Source organism: Artemia franciscana, chromosome 20, assembly GCF_032884065.1.
Source record: "Artemia franciscana chromosome 20, ASM3288406v1, whole genome shotgun sequence".
NCBI classification, from domain to species: Eukaryota; Metazoa; Arthropoda; class Branchiopoda; order Anostraca; family Artemiidae; genus Artemia; species Artemia franciscana.
Window position 1 is genome coordinate 17,230,386 of NC_088882.1, and position 18,250 is coordinate 17,248,635.

At 34.5% G+C, this 18,250-nt stretch overlaps 1 protein-coding gene across 1 annotated transcript in view; it reads right to left on the minus strand.

The window, feature by feature from the left end:
* Positions 1-18,250, minus strand: part of LOC136039818 (BAI1-associated protein 3-like) — a gene marked incomplete in the record, with an annotated part of 299,965 nt that overhangs the window by 258,007 nt on the left and 23,708 nt on the right. Inside the window, 1 exon segment of the mRNA XM_065723725.1 lies at positions 2,369-2,542. Coding sequence (XP_065579797.1) covers positions 2,369-2,542 — 174 coding nt within the window.

Genomic DNA, 18,250 nt, shown 5'->3' on the forward strand with positions numbered 1-18,250 from the left:
AAAATCAAGATGAAAATATGGAAAAATTCCCAGGGATGAGCAAATAAAACATAAAATGAACAGAAACTGGAAATAATAGCCAAATCAAACTAAAATGAAAAAAAATTACCAACGATAATAGAAGGGCCACCGCTCTGTTAAACGCTCTGAAGGCTAGAGTTTCATTTGTTATTAACTGACTATGATTTTGATTTCGAATAGTGAGTTTTTAAACAAAAAAACAATAGATAAAATTTACAATGAAGTTGAGGCTTAGAACTAAAAACTTGAACAGTATGGCTACCGCTCCCTCAAACCCTCCAAATTTTCAGTGCCATCTGTGTCTTAGTGAAAACGATGTGCATTTTGAATGGATTCTTTCTCATTTGTCAAAACACTAACTACGCAAAATGTCGAAAATCTCAACACTAATAAAGGTTGCAGGAAAAAAAAACACATATTTCAGAATAGTTACACAGCACTAAATAGCACTTTTTTACCGAAACTTTCGCTTTTGTTACTGATTGGTTTAACAGTATAGGAAATTGATATCTAAAAATATTCCAAATGAACCTTATTAATTTGAAGCAATATGTTTTCTTTAATAAATTAATATTCCTAACTTGCTAATAATACTTGGCTTACGAATTAATTTTATTTGTATTCGAGAGTAATACTGAAAAACAAGAAATTTCTGACAAAAATTGGCTTTTTATCCGGCCAATGAAACTAGATTAACCATTTTAAATCAAAAATAAAAAAGGAAATTCCAATAGATATGCAGAAGTTAAGATTTTCTAATGCTATACTAACAAATAAAAACGGTTTAAATTATATATCGCTGTCAGTGAAGTGCAAATATGGTTTTAAAGAATCCTAAAGACTAAAGTGTCCTTTAGATGGTTTAGCAGGGTAGTAGCCGGATTTTCATTTGTGGCAACTATTGTTAGCTTTAGGTGTCATTTAATAAGTAGTCATTTCAATTTCTGTTTGTTTTAGGCTTTATTTATTCATCTATAGTAATTTCAATATTTTGGGTTGACTTTTTATACGAAGTTTTTTCTGGTTTTTTTAAGTTTTAATTTTGCCATTTACTTCCTCCAAAAAGCTTTTTTTGAATACATTTTAATGCTAGTTTTACTCTCATGTTTTAATTGACAGATGGGTTAACTATAGTATCTTTTTTTAACATTTCTGTTCACGAATCACAATGTTTGATTGTAAGTTGAATTTTTGGTAACATTTGAATATTCAGCCAAATTTGATCGGGTGTAATTTAGCACAGAAGCTTTTTCATAAGGATTTTATTTTAAAATAGTAGGTGGATAGGCAATGGGATTATAAGTCTCACGGAGAATAAAAACATTTAATGGTGGCACAAAAAGGCTTGATAGCATTCTAGTCCATGGACTCTTCTGAAGCTACCAATATAATAACGAAAAGATTAGTGTCATTTGTTTTCTAAATTATCGATTATCCTTTTCAAGGATAATCGTGGTTACCGTGGCGATTGCACGTCTTTTCCCTAATAGTGTCCAATAACAGTGTACAATAGTGTCCCGATAGTGTCCCTAAGCAATATACTTATTCTTTTTTTTTCATTCTTTATAATCATCGTACGTCGATCCGTTAATGAAATTTTTTTGTAACTCGTCTATTGCATCATATCTATAGAACCCAGTCTATAGATTTTTTTTTCTACTAGTTAAGGACACCATTGACAGCCAGGCATCACTTTTGTTGTTATTTGAAGAATCTGATTTTGGCCCAAGAAGTTTCCAAAGGTTCTTTCATCTTAAACTTCATAATGAAACCAGACATTATATAGTTGCCTTGATGAAAGACTTCAGTCTTGTGTTAAAGTATTATATAATTTTGATTGTCATCTGTTTTACATATTCTATGGTAATTGGAAAACTTTTCCTAAAATAGCGAAATCCATGACTATCCTCCACTATTGCCAAAACCACCGAGAGAGCAAGACTAAATGAAGAAAGGCGAAGAAGTTGGAGTTTTACTGGGTTTTAAACATAATTTTTCTTCTTTGACGATTTCACGCAATGGATATCATGATAGCACTTTTTCATGTTTTCCACAAAAAACAGTAGAGTTTGCAAAATACTGTAGCTGGGTTGTAAAAATGAACTATTTTTTTGTAATTCCGTATGAGCCTTTTAAGAGAAATTTCTTAAAGGAATTTTAAGGGAAAATTCTTGGGTAAGTTTACCCTCTTTATGAGAACCAGTTTTTATTGTCACACTTTTATGGCTAATTATTGTGTTGACTGGAGACTTTTAATTTTTTCCTTCTCCAAGGTATAACCTTCCAAAAAAAACTGTTATTAAAGCACTACATAAGTTAAAATTAAAAATATCTTTATAGTCACTACCTTTTCTTCCGATGCCATGGCGCAGAACTTGAGATGTGTATCCAGGTCTGCTCCAAATGCTGTTTGTGAATATTTAATTAAATCCCCCGGAAGAATACATCCTGGATTTTGATTGTTCTTTGGACCTATCCGATGACGTAAAGTATAAAGAACTTCCAAATATAATTGCTCACACTAGAACATAAATAAACGAATTAGAAAAACAATTAAACACCAATAATGAAACTCTTGTGGTTACAGAAAAATAGTGTAAAATAGTTAAGGATCAAAATCAAAATAAAAATTTTAAATATCAAGTAAACCACAAAATACTAAAGTCCTTATTAACTTTGATATTAAAACAGTTACTACTATTACTACTACTAATACTACTACTACTACTAATAACTACCAGAGCGCCAATCCACTTTAGGCCAATACAGCTGTACACAATCCCCTCCCACCCAAATCAGTAGAAAGCCTCACTCTTTTTCTCCTCCTCCCAAGGAAGTTCCGATTTCTTCTAATTCCTACATTGAGACCTTTGCCAATTCAAGCACTGCTATTTTTTCCTTTGGCCCTAGAAAAATCGCCAAAAGAACAATGCTTGACGATGCGTCATCCTTCATCTCCAAAACGTTCTTTTTCATTATAGCCCTAGAAAGTGGGGTAGAGCCCCATTTTTCATAGAGATTGTACACATATGGTCAATCAAAATGGTACCTAAAACTATCCTTAGGCAACTCCTCTACAAAAGTTTATCTTCATCTGCCTTTCGAAATACTAAGAGTTTACAACAATATTTGACCAATGTCATTATTATAGCTTTCAATGTTATAATCCTGGTTCGCAGACTTTTCTTCCGATTCTCTCAAGCTTTTTTCAACTGTGGATAAGATACCCTTGGCCTTGGATGTTCTACTTTTTACAACTTCACTGCATAGATCATCTTTTCTAGTAAAGCTACCCAGGTAAGCGAAGCTATCTACTTGATAAATCTTGTCGCACCCAGCATTACCTCTTCAACTTTATTTATTGATAGCCTAATCAACTTAACTGCTTAACATTAATTTTTCAACTATTCTCTTACCCTTAGCTCTCAAAACCTCAAGAAATTCGTTCACTTTACAAATTTTTTTATCTTTGCTCAATGTTTTAGCTAAATCATATGCATGATCTAATTCTAAGACAATGTTAACTCCCCGTTAGATTCCATTTTTTTTATCCCACAGCCTTTGTCGTTTTCCTCCATAGAACCGGGGACAGATTCTGTTTAAGAAGTAACATTACTATTTCATTGAAAGATATGAAATCTTGACATTAATCTTGTTTTTGATGATTGGGGGTATTATTCCCAATAGAATCAATTGATCTAGTTTATTGCAGCAGTCACTTTTGGCAATCGGGCCATCTCAAGTCACTTAGACACACTTTTTTTTGCATCTTTTTGAATAGAGCCATAATACAATTGGAATAAATAGGTATGTGCATGAACAAAAACTTGGTATAATTAATGTAATTAGGACAATAAGGAAATCAAATCTGAAAACTAAGAGCTCTGTCTTGAGCTTGCTAAAAAAAATTGATATCCATCATACTTCAAAAATTTATTTTACAGCTCAATTGAGGCAGATACTAGGATTTGATACCTTTGTAGAGCAATGGCAAGTGGTATTCTGTTGGACCATACAAAAAGCTGAACATACAAAATGTTAAGAATACGAAATAGCACCATATATAAAACATTAAGTATGTTTATAATATCGCATATTCAAGAAAAAACAGATTCGGCCCTGAAACATAAATTTTAACACGTATTAAGATACACCATGGTTGTTGTAGAAGTTGCACTATATAGCATAGTTGCACTATATAATAGCACTATATAGCACTATATACGAAATAGCACCATATATAAAACATTAAGTATGTTTATAATATCGCATATTCAAGAAAAAACAAATTCGACCCTGAAACATAACACGTATTAAGATACACCATGGTTGTTGTAGAAGTTGCACTATATAGCATAGTTGCACTATATAATAGCACTATATAGCACTATATACGAAATAGCACCATATATAAAACATTAAGTATGTTTATAATATCGCATATTCAAGAAAAAACAAATTCGACCCTGAAACATAACACGTATTAAGATACACCATGGTTGTTGTAGAAGTTGCACTATATAGCATAGTTGCACTATATAATAGCACTATATAGCACTATATACGAAATAGCACCATATATAAAACATTAAGTATGTTTATAATATCGCATATTCAAGAAAAAACAAATTCGACCCTGAAACATAACACGTATTAAGATACACCATGGTTGTTGTAGAAGTTGCACTATATAGCATAGTTGCACTATATAATAGCACTATATAGCACTATATACGAAATAGCACCATATATAAAACATTAAGTATGTTTATAATATCGCATATTCAAGAAAAAACAAATTCGACCCTGAAACATAACACGTATTAAGATACACCATGGTTGTTGTAGAAGTTGCACTATATAGCATAGTTGCACTATATAATAGCACTATATAGCACTATATACGAAATAGCACCATATATAAAACATTAAGTATGTTTATAATATCGCATATTCAAGAAAAAACAGATTCGGCCCTGAAACATAAATTTTAACACGTATTAAGATACACCATGGTTGTTGCAGAAGTTGCAACAGAGTATAGAGCAAATCACGCCCAATAACAAGTGATAATAAAAGATAAGTTTTCAAAGAAACTATATCGTGACTAACCTTTCCAACGTAAATACTAACATTACATCGGATAAAAATGAATAGCAATCGATTACATAAAAAAAATATTGAAAAAACTGGATACAGGACCTTACTTCCCAACCTGACGACAAATTGAAACCAAAACTACTACATCAATCAAAATCCTTTAATCGTAGGGTTACAGTTCCTTATCTTTGGCCATCGTTGATGTTTCTCTTTTTTTCCTTTTTTTTACCTGGATTGATCGTACTGACCCCTTCTTTATAAAATATAAGATGAGGGCCTTATTAACAAAAATCAAATATTTATTGTCCTTCTTAAGGAACTAAGTCACAGTGGAGTGAGACACTGTGTTCTGTTATTTTGTACCGCAAAACATCAATTCTGGCCAAAATAGGGCCAAACTACAAGAAAATATGTATTGAATGATAGAGGTGTAGGTATAACTCAACAGTCAACTCAAAGTGAACTCAACCTCATTTAGCTGAACACCCAGGCAACTCACCCCCATTCAATGAACACTCCTCCTCTTTGACCCTGTACAACTTAGATCCACCCTCATATTCCAATTAATTCAACACCGTGAAACTCAGTTCCTATTTATCTGTGTATCTGGTTAGATGTTCTAATTAGGTCTGTTTGCATTGAATGGAAATTGAACTGAATGATTGAGTTTTCGATTGAGTTGCCTAGCAGATGAGTGGAATTTGTTTGAGTTAAAATGAAGTTAAATTGTATGCAGCTTTACTTAGATGGGTTTGAATTAAATGATGGTTGAATTACACAGGGGATGGCTTGAATAAGGATTGAAATGAATGGAGTTGAGTTGAATGGGGCTAAATTGAGTGGGAACTAGAGATAGCCAATTGATTGGTCGCTGGATGTTAACAGCATGTCTTGTTACCCGTGCTTCAGCACGGGTAACAAGACTGTTGTATCTTCAGTAAATTTAGATGGGTTCTACACAAGATGCTGTCTCGATTAGACAATAGACCAAAACGATCTACCGAAGGCAGTAACAAATCTAAATATCGGCAAAGATAACTTGTAGTGAAGAAAATAATATTGAGGGTGTCAGAAGATTTGAAGAAAGATTTGTATATGCACAATTTGTGGTTTGAATTCGGTATAGGAAAAGAAAACAGTAATGGCTACAGACTGCTGCAATTTTGTACGTATAACAATCTGATTACAACCAATAGTGTTTGGTCATAAAATGGCCCATAAGTTAACGTGGTTTTCATGTGAGGATAAGACATCAAACCTTATTGATTGTGTTTTTGTAAACCAAGGACTGATAATATCAATACAAGATTCTAGGGTATATAAGAGTGTTGTTATTGATGTTAAAAGTAAAGATCCCAATCTAGTAGTGTCTAGGCTTAAGTTACAACTTAAATTTCAGAAGGGTAACTACCTTCCAGGATGTTATACTTTTGGTAAAATCAAGGATGAAAATTTGATAGAAACGTTCCAGGAACAATTGAATACTAATTTGGAGAGTTTAAAATTTGAAAATGGAGTAGACTAACGACATAATTTTGTAAAACAAGTTTTGAAGTTGCTGATGGTCTTGGGGAAGAAAATTGGGAATACAGCTAGGAATATTAGTGAAAAAGCTCTCTGTTTAATAGCCAGGAGAAGGGGCTTGTGCAAGAATTATCTGAGTGATAGGTCATATGAAAACAAGAGGAATGAAAAGAATGTGGAAACAGCATTAAAATATGAACAGAAAATGTGAAGTGGAGGACATGGATAAAATTGCCGAGGATTTGGAAGATGCGGCTAAATTGGATAATAATTAAAAGACTGTACTAGCATGTTAATAAATTGAGAGTTAAAGATAGGAGCGGGGCCTTTATTAGTGATAAGGAAAGAGTTGAGGAGAGATCAGCAGAACATTTTGAGTTTGTACTAAACCGAGATAGAGTTGCAGGAAAAGATAGAGATGAAAATGAAAAAGTTTGTGATAAGCTAGACGCGATGGAAAATTTGTTTTGTGAGGAAGAATTAGCGACAGTACTAAAAGGATTAAAAATTAATAAAGCCACAGGTGCTATACTGTGGTAAATAAGTTTCTTAAACACGGTGGCTCTGAGGTTATAAATAAGTTACTGATGATTATAAACATGATTTTTGAAGAAAGGAAAGTACCTAGCTGTACCACCGCATAAGAGATATGATAAGAGTATAATAGTTATCGAGACATTAGCCTGCCCTCTGTAGGTAGCAAATTATTTAGTAATATGATACTTGTTGAACTAAAAGATCCTGTTGACAATTTTATAAGAGAAGAATAGGGTGGTTTTAGAAAAGGTAGAGGATGTTGCGGTCAATATTTCAATCTAAGGTAAATATTTGAGAAGTACCTGAGCTATCAAACTCCTTTAGTCCTCAGTTTTAAAGACTACGAGCAAGCGTTCGATTCTGTTGATAGAAAAGAATTAGTGAAGGTCTTATCCCCGTATGGTATACCAGACAAATACATTATAATAATAAGTGATATATACAAGAATAACACTGGTGCAGTCAAGGTAGTAATTGAGGTTAGCAGATGGTTATGTATTAAACCAGGAATTAAGCAGGGTTGTGTTCTATTCCCCTTTATATGGATCATTTTGATGGACTTTGTCTTAAGGAGCACAGAAAAGGCAATGGGATAACACGGAATCAAATGAGGAGAAAAAACGGTAGTTTTGTCTTATAGCCACCACACTCAAGATCTTGTATCTTGAATATGAGACAATAGCCAGTTCTCATGGTCTTTATACCAGACAATATTAGCTTCAGCTCGGTGGGAAACTATATTATAGCTTTATTTTAGTTAAATATTTATTTGGCATTTTGGTTGGGTTAGATTAATTTAGGTCACATATTTAATATAATGCAGCCTAGACCGCCCCTCTTCAATAATTTTTTGTTGTAGTTTTCATTAATTTTGCTGATAAAGTATTATATTTTCATCATATTTTGTTTTATTTCACTAGCATTAACCAAAATTTTATTTCACTAGCATTAACCAAAAAACTTTCCTGGATTTAAATTATGCTGATGATTTATGCACACTAGATGAAAGTGTGAGCAAAATAAATGTACTTTTTGAGGTTTTGAGAGTTCAAGGTGCTAAAATAGGTTTAAAAATAAATGTTAGGAAGACTAAGTCACTAAGGCTAGGAATACGTGAAGGAAAGAGGTTGGGTAACGAAAATATTAATCAGGTGGACAGCTTCATTTACCTTGGTAGTATTATTAGTAAAGACGGTGGGAGTGGTGAAGATGTAATGTAGAACAGCCAAGGCTAAGGGCGTGATTCACAGTTGAAAAAAAGTTCGGAAGCCAAGATTAGAATATTGGCAAGTCATTATTCTAAGTCTACAAACCAAGATTAGAATATTGCAAACCACAATGGTTACAGTGGTCAAATGTGGTTCTGAAGCATGGACGCACCGAGAAGCACATGAATATTTGCTAGATATTCTCAAGAAGCAATGCCTACGGATTGTTCCAGATACCTGGCTATTTCAAAATAGTAGGTTGTACGAAAAGTGTTATTGAACCCCGCTTCCTAGGGCTATAATGGTAGAAAGATTGAGATGGCTAGGGCACGGTCTGCGTTCTGGGTACGTTCTGCACATTCTAAACGGAAAGTAGGTCGTCCGTGGTTCGGGTGAGAATATGTCATAAAGAACGATTTAAGGGAAATGGAAAATTTCTGGGAGGGTGTAAATATATATATATATACTTTGATTAGATTGGGATCGGGGAGGAGCATGCGTAGCTGTGTTGGTCTCAGGCAGCTTGGTGCTGCGTTGAATAGTTAGTAGTAGTAGATACAAAATATGTAGCTTCCTCGTGCTTCATCTTTGCCGGTATCTAGTTTGTCGCTAGTTTGATTTGCAGACGACACTCTCAATTTTAGTCACAGTATCCAGGATATTAGCGATGTTCTGTGTCATCAAAATTTGAGTACGCAAGGCCTGGACTTAAATTTAGAGTTGATGAGTCAGAAGTTGTATTCTTCAGATAGAAGCAAGCTCCACAGGAAAAAACAATTTTTGGGTTCGGCCATGATTAAGCCATTTGATCACAAAACTAACCTTGGATTTCTTTCAAGCTCTTCAGTAAAGTATATGCGAGAACTTTTATTAGCTTACATCAAACGTGGAGTTGGTCTTTCATTTGCGTCTTTTGTCAAAAAAATGCTGTCTCAGCCACCCTACTGTTTGTAAACCGTACTCTTTTTTTTACTACCATGTTATTTATTTGCATTACCGTTTTGGAAAATTTTATAAATTGTGATGAAGTTAAAATTAAAATGGCCTTATTTCACTTCATAAAACATCTTCTTCGTATCCCCCCTTGGATCTGCAATTCCTTTCTTGCTAGAAAATTCATCGTTTCCAACCCCATATTTGTTCGTCAAAAAGTAATATCTCAGCGATGCGGCCTCCTTCATTCAAAAAATCGTGGCCTGGCCATTTCGATTATTCTTTCATTTCAACTTTTGAAAGTGGTTATAACGACATTTTTCGCACATACTATTTGGTATACGGTCAGTCACACGAGTTTTTAAGACTACAGCTTTTTTCCACCAGATTTGAGTTTTCCTAAGAAAAAGCCCCTTCAAATGCGCATGATTTGCCTTTCGAGCACTAAAAAAGTACCAATGGGGACTGGAGTTGCCAGATAAAGTAACAGAATTTGTCTGAAAAAGCCACAATACTTAAAATAAAAATGAATATGACTTAAAATTTTTTCTTAAATCACAAGACATTTCCCGTTTTTTTAAATTTTTTTGCGTCATCTTTTGAATTCTACTTCTAACTTCAGAGTAAGCATATTCGAAAAATTCCTTGACTATGTAATCCGTATCTAAGACTCAATATTTTAAAATCTTTTTAGAACTTTCTCTAATTCCTTCTTGGAAAATAAACCTTCCTTTTGATTCAAATTGTTGGAATGATAATAATCCTTTCTACATAATTTCTTACAGCTTTATTACGGTTTAAATCATATCCAAATGTTCTACCCAGTTTTCTGTAACAATTCCCTTGTCATTAATTGAGGTATGTATTTAGAATTAAGTTCTATTCTTAGGTGACAAGTAAAAACTTGGCAGCTTTGTTTCCGTTTCTTACCATGCCAAAATACTATCCAAGTACTATACTGTATGGCCACACTTTCCTTGCCCTTGGCAATTTTGTCCAGGTTCTCTATTCACTACTTTTTAATTGCTATTTAGTTTTCTGTACTACCCTTACCTTCTTTTTTATTTTCGAAATGTCTCTCACTCAGATACTTCTTGTGCAAACAGAAGATACTTCTTGAGAAACCCTTCTCTCTTCTAAAAACCTAAAAGAATTATTGCTACTGTTTTTAGCTGCATGTCTACCTAAGTAAAGATCATATTCCAATCAATTCCACCCACACAAAAAAGAAAGTTTTCTAAAACTTCAAAATAAATATGACCTGCAAGCAAATGTATTTCAAACGTGACCACTGGTAAATTACATGGATCAAAGAGGATGAGTTACCTTGCTGAGGATACACCAGATTTATACACAATTTCCATTAAGTGCTTGATATCTGAAGGTGGATTCCATTAAGAAAGTATCGGAAAGGAATTTTACTTATAGAAGAAATCCTAAAAACTCAAATATCTTGTTTATTTAAAGAAATAGAACTTTCTTTTGGACATTATAGATGAGTTCTTTTTCATGACGAAATTCTTAATACAACCTTCTTATAAACGTTTCTTTTTTTGGTTTTAATTTCTTTTTGTTTCATAAGGAGTTTTTCTGTGAATTAACAACAAAAAGCAAAATCATAATCTAATTCAAAAAGAAAAACTATACTAAATGTTTAAAAGCTTTCATTCGCACCAAAAAATACAATATCATAGGAAGAAACCTATCTTAAAGATTTTGCTCTGTATTATTATTAAAAAAAAAAACAGAAAATTATCAATCCACGGAGTGATTTCATAAGTTTTCTAATATTCTCATTGATACTTGAATTTTTATTGGTAATTTTTCATCTTCATTTTCTTAACAATTACTTACTTTTTGTACTAGCTGTTGGACAAAAGTTCGACGCCTCAATCGGCATCTAGAAGACTCCGTATGGTTGACTTTCATTTGTCGCGATCTTGTGGCAGCTCTTTAGCAAACTGGAGCCAGCAGCTCTCCCACTTTCGGCGAAAATTCCAAAATCCGCCAATTGTGTTGAGGTCGTTTTTGGCAGTTACGCAAGGAGGTCTGCACCAATCCTACAAAGGAGCAGCTAGAAGTACATGCTTGACGATACGGACATTGGGTGTTCTCAGGACATGGCCAAGACAACGCAGTTTTCTCTATTTGACAACCCTAGCTGAGGGCTGAATGTTACAGCAACGGTAACGTGCATCAACATTTGAGATTATGTGGGAGTATTGAATCCTCAGGGTTCTTTGTAAGCCTCGGTGTTGAAAGATATTCATACCATAGAGATGAAATGCCTTCAGTGATCACGTCTCAACTGCATAGAAGAGAACAAATCTAAAAGCCACTTTATAAACACAAATTTTTGTCTTCAAACTGATCTTCCGTCGGTTCTACAAACGGCGGTGGAGTTTTGGCTTGGGCTTTGTTGATTATGTTCAGTATGTCAAGGTCACAGCCACGAGGCTCTTTGAGCGAGCCAAAATAAATGAAGCTATCGACCTATTACAATTCCTGTTCGTAAAGCACAAGCTGATAGTCTGACTGTATATTTGAGTTCATCACTTAAGTTTGAAATTTTGAGAGAATTATGCTATTTTATTTAGCATTGTTGGGGCAGTTGCTTGATCAGCAGCAAGAGCAACAATATCGTCTGCGTAGTCTAGAACAGACATGTTAATTTCCAATTCCATAATGATACCATCAAAGTTCGAGGGGGCTCTTTCTAGAACACAATATAAATAGTAGTTAAACAAGACGGGAGAAAATATGCACCCTTGTTTTTAAACTGCTATTCACACTGAAGGGCTCAGTTTATTCATCCAACACTCTTACAGTCAACCGGCACTCAACACTTTAACACTTTAACACTCAACCGGCATACCATCTTCTACCATAATTTACCAAAGGTTTTCACGGGTTACAGAGTCAAAATAAGTGACAAAATTCAGAAGCATGTTAATTATAGGGAGGTAATAGCGTTCGCACTGTTGTAGCATAAGATGAAGAGTGAAGTTCTGGTCAATGAACCCTCTACATCTGCAAAATCTCCACTATTTTTTACGTGTTCGCTAATCTCTTGCTCCCTCTAACCTTCTGATCAAAATAATCACCAATGCTCTGGTGGCCAAATCTTCGACTAATATTCCTCAGTAGTTAGGGCTGTCACATTTTTTTCCCTTTTAAATGCTGGTATTATTGCTGACACCTTCCAATCAGACGGAAAGGTCTTTTTCTCTCATATCAGACTGAACTTAATAATTCTTAGTCATTTGATTGCGTTTTGTATCCCAGAAGTTGAACTAAACGCCATGTCAGTTTCACAAGGTGGTTTTTCATTTGTTGGTCACAGCATCATTGTTTACATCTTGCCCATCTGTGTTTGGATTAAGCACGTCTTTTCGTGTCATAATTTCTGGCTGATTTTCCATATCTATAGAAATATTATCCCAAGATTTCAGGCGGCTACAATGTAAGCTAGTTTAATCGGTTTACGTAATGACTTATTTACTTTGGTTGATGCGTTTGATGCCTGTCGTCTAGCCTCAATTAGCTTTAGAGATTTCTCTGATACATAATTTTTTCTTAGCTTTGCAGGAGCATATGCCGATAACTTCGGCAGCCACCTCCTCAGTGGTGTCCAGGAATTGTTTCCATAGGGTGGCAGAATCTTTTTCACAAATAGGGCTGGTTTGCGTAGTCTTCTTTCACTGATTTAGTTTTCACTTTTTCCACGTCTAACTTCCTTCTTGGGGTCTGTCTCTCTCTCACGCTGAACTTAAGGAGTATCTTTGCATCTAAATGCGCATGATTACTTCCAGATTTTGATCCCTTACATGCCCCTCTGTAAGCTCCAGAATTTACGACTGAGGAGTGCCAGCGCTGACGGATCCATATATGGTCAAGTTGGACAACTGTTAAGCCATTGTTTGAGCACCAAGCTATCCTCTGTGAGGGTTTGTGTTGGAGCATGGTGTTAAACTAGAGTAGTCTATCCCTATTGGGGCACCATTCCCCGTAAGTGAACCGACCAATAATATCACATACATTGGGGTCTTTTAGGCCAACACGGGTGGTCCAAACATTCACTACAATTTGGAAGTCTTGTTTGGGCATTTCTGCATTTTTATTTCCAGATCAGTGTAGAAGAAGTCATTATCAGTATCCATTGCCACTCTCTTTGGTGCATAGACAGCATTGATAGAGATGTTATTTCACTTTATCCCATGCAAGAGGAGATTCTTGCCCACAGCAGTCATTAACCACTTTTAGCTTTTGAGTTTCAAATGGATAATAAATATCATCCTTGAATCAGTGTCATATGCATGTCTTTTTACACTGAAAATTTATGTAGAAAACTAATCTTTAATTTTTGTTACTGTGGACTATAGTTTAAAATTTTGTAATTGATTCGGTTTGGTGCAAAGACTGCACACTTGTCAGTCCTTGCTAGTTTTGAGGCGAAGAACCTAACTAACTTTTAACCTCACTCGCACTGCCTAGGTCTTAGGAAAATTATAAAAGGGAAAACTTCAGCCCGAATCAGGTGGAATATATTTTTCTGGACAATCTTTAAGAATAGTATCTGTAGAATCCAGTAACCGGCAAAGACAATCCTAAAATCATAGATTACTAGCCAGACTAGTGTCATGTAATTTTTTGTTACTGAAAATCTTGTTACAAAAGGTGCTTGTAAGATAAACAAAAGTGAAAAGCAAATTGAAATCGTTTTCTAGTCAAGTTATTTATTCTTTTGTTTAAATCATGAAGCTTAAAACTTGATAATAGCTATAATAAAGCTTTTGAAGTCTAAGGTAATGATTAGTTGAAAAATATTGTCATTTGATAAAAATAAAAATCTTGATAAAAATCTTGATAAAAAAAACTGTTTTAATAGGTTCTGTTACTCAATTTCTTCTCTAGGTCTTTGCAATGTCTGATATTAGCCGTACATAAAAACATATATAGCATAATGAAAATAAATGCTTAACAATTTGATGGAGCAACAAATTAATTTCCTGAAACTATGTTTTGTCCAAACTTTCATCTTGATGCGAAACCTAATCTTGTTTTGTGGAATCTTTGTAACGTCATACAGCTTCAGGGGAGAGGAAAAATGAGAAAAACTGTTTCTGAGATGTTAGTAATTTGTCCTAATCGGAAAAAAATGACCAGAAGAACTTCTAGGAAATTAGAGAAGGATGAAGAGGAGTATTTTTCTAGGTTAAGGATCAATAATCCGTTTGAAAACTCGGGCTTGGTATTGAAAAAGTATGAAGTTACAAAATATAAATTCTTAATGAAGTAAATATACCTAACAATGAATTTTGAGCTCTAAGAGTTGAAGATCGTGACTAGTTTCTAGACAAAGATTAATTACTTATCAAACAGTTCGTGGTAACGAACTGTAGTAAGGAGCGACCCGGCTCAATAGTAACCAAAACTCTAAAAAATGTAATTTTGATATCCAATGTAATTTGATACCAATACATACATCAAAAGAATTGCATTTTAATACTGATTTTAAATATATAAGTTTCATCAAGTTTAGTCTTACCCATCAAAAGTTACGAGCCTGAGAAAATTTGCGTTATTTTAGAAAATAGGGGGAAACACCCCCTAGAAGTCATAGAATCTTAACAAAAATAACACCATCAGATTCAGCGTGTCAGAGAACCCTACTGTAAAAGTTTCAAGCTCCTATCTACAAAAATGTGGAATTTTGTATTTTTTGCCAGAAGGCAGATCACGGATGCGTGTTTATTTGTTTCTTTGTGTTTTTTGTTTTTTTGTTTTTTTCCCCAGGGGTGATCGTATCGACCCAGTTGTCCTAGAATGTTGCAAGAGGGCTCATTCTAACGGAAATGAAAAGTTCTAGTGCCCTTTTTAAGTGACCAAAAAAATTGGAGGGCACCTAGGCCCCCTCCCACGCTAATTATTTTACCAAAGTCAACGGATCAAAATTCTGAGATAGCCATTTCATTCAGCGTAGTCGAAAAACCTTATAACTATGTCTTTGGGGACGACTTACTCCCCCACAGTCCCCATGGGATGGGACAACAAGTTACAAACTTTGACCAATGCTTACATATAGTAATGGTTATTGGGAAGTGTACAGGCGTTTTCAGGAGAATTTTTTTGGTTGGGGGAGGGGTTGAGAAGAGGATGATATGCTGGGGGAACTTTCCATCGATAATTTGTCATGGGGGAAGAAAATCTCCATGAAGGGAGCGCAGGATTTACTAGCATTATTTAAAAAAAAAAACAATGAAAAAATAAATATGAAAAAGTTCTTTCAGCTGGAAGTAAGGAACAGCATTAAAAATTAAAACAAACAGAAATTATTACCCATTTGAGGGGCTCACCTCCTCCTAATACCTCGCTCTTTACGTTAAAGTAGTTTTAGTAATTTCAACTATTTATTCTACGACTTTTGTGATTCTGGAGTCATTCTTAATGAATTGGGACAAAATTTAAGCTTTAGTGTAAAGAGCGAGGATCTGACAAGGGGGCGAACCCCCTCATATATGTAATAAAAATATGAGAATACAAAAGTTCTTTACGTAAGCTAATATATAAGTTACGTAAATCTTTTACTAATAAAAATATTCGTAAAAAATTAAAAGTTCTAGTTGCCTTTTTAATTAACCAAAAAATCGGAGGGCAACTAGGCTTCCTCCCCGCTCTTTTTTTCTCAAAATTATGAGAAAGCCATTTAGCCAAAAAAAAAATGCAAATTTCTTTTTAATTATTCCTCTGCGGAGAGCCAAAATCAAAACATGCATTGATTCAAAAACGTTCAGAAATTAAATAAGAAAAAACAAGTTTTTTTAACTGAAAGTAAGGAGCGACATTAAAACTTAAAACGAACAGAAATTACTTCGTATATGAAAGAGGCTGCTTCCTCATCAACGCCCCGCTCTTTACGCTAAAGTTTTTTACTGTTTTAAAAAGAAGAATTGAGAGACATAGTCAACTTTAGCGTAAAGAGCGGGGCGTTGATGGGGAAGCAGCCTTTTTCATATACGAAGTAATTTCTGTTCGTTTTAAGTTTTAATGTCGCTCCTTACTTTCAGTTAAAAAAACTTGTTTTTTTTTTATTTAATGGTCTTCAGGATCGGGTGAGGATAACCTTGACATCTAAAACATTAATTGTTTAAGCCATTTTATATTCAGAAAAAGAGGCAAAAAACTGTTTGCAACAACCAAAAAATACTTGGACAAAAATAAGAAGAAAATCGAACAGGTTGCTAAAAAATCAAAACAAAAAAAAATGTCTGGTCTTCATACTAGAAGAGCAAGGTGGACAACTTATTTTGTCCAAGTTATACCCACTAAATTACCGTGGCCAAATATCAAAATATGTCATAATATTTGTCACATTGACATATAACCAAAATTGCACTTACAGCCATTGTTAATTAATTAGGTATTAATTCTCCATTATAAAGTTTTCAGGCACCATTTAATCGCAGCTCTCCTTGATAGTCCTTTCCTACCTCCAGCTTACAAACCTTTCAAGTGAAAAACTAATTAGGGACAAAAAAATTTGGCTCATTTCCAGGCCCCTTAAACCCTCTCCCATGAAGCAAAATATATCATTCTCTTGACACAGAGAGCTATTCGTCGGGGTTTCGAGCCAATTGGCCTCCCACAATTAAATATCAGTACAATTTTCACTATTTAACGTATCTGTAAACAGCCAGCAATTTGAATTTTTACAATCTTTGCCTCAAGGACTGCGGGGGTCACGCCATCCCTAGAGGCATATTCATTGAGCCTTTCGACATTTTCGGACATTCTTTGGCATCTTAGACTTTTTATCCTGTATCATTGTTCTAGAGCCTGATGGAAAAATTGAGTAGAGAGGCTGGATTCCCTCTATTCGTATTTGACTGTTAAAAAGGGCACTAAGACTTCTTATTTCTTTCTGAATTCAACCCCTTCCAAGTTTTGCGACCAAAAATTCAACACTAAGTTGTCAATGAAAAAATACTTGGTAGGTATATGACTATTTACTTGTTACAGCTCTTTGCAATGTGTGATATATGCAGTCTAAAGCCCTTTCATTGGGCTTTTCAACACTAAGTTGTCAATGAAAAAATACTTGGTAGGTATATGGCTATTTACTTGTTACAGCTCTTTGCAATGTATGATATATGCAGTCTAAAGCCCTTTCATTTGCCCTGTGTCGGTTTTATCATTCCGGAACGCATATTTAAGCAAACTTCTTAACTATTCATTACAAGCCAAATGGAGGTCTCAAGATTTTGAACTGATACCACAAGAAGTTCGAGGGGCACCCTTGGACAAAACAACAACGAGATGAGTTCTTAATACCCTCTAGGCTTTTTTGGCCTTTAAAGGATTATAACTTTCCAATTTCCTAATTCAATACAAGATAGTCGGAGAATAAAAAACACTACTTGGGAGACGGCCAGTGTTACATACATACTAGCTGATGCAGCACATATGGATTTTGAAAGAATAAAAATAAATATAGGACAATCCAGAAGTCGTACAAACAAGAATACGGAATAAAACAGGAACAATTACCAGGAACGAAACTAGGATTGAAGACAGAATCAAATACAGAACAAAAAAAAAAAGGTCACAACACCCTTTTGTTTCACATGCCAGAGATGAAAGCACAACAATTCTCAGAGACAGAGACTCTACTACCGGGCCCAAAGGGGAGCTACTGAAGTCTGAAATAAGTTAATAGGATTTTTACCAAAGTCTGACACGCAAGAAGTGAAACTTTCATTGACATAGTCATTACTACCGTGCTCACAGGGCGAGTACTAGAGCCTGACATAGGTGAACAATATTTTGCTGAAGTCTGAGAAAGATGTGCTGGATTTTTTCTGTTTATACTCTGTGTGTATTTGTGACTGATTGTGTGTGTGTACTTTGAAAAAATCCTGCTCATCTCT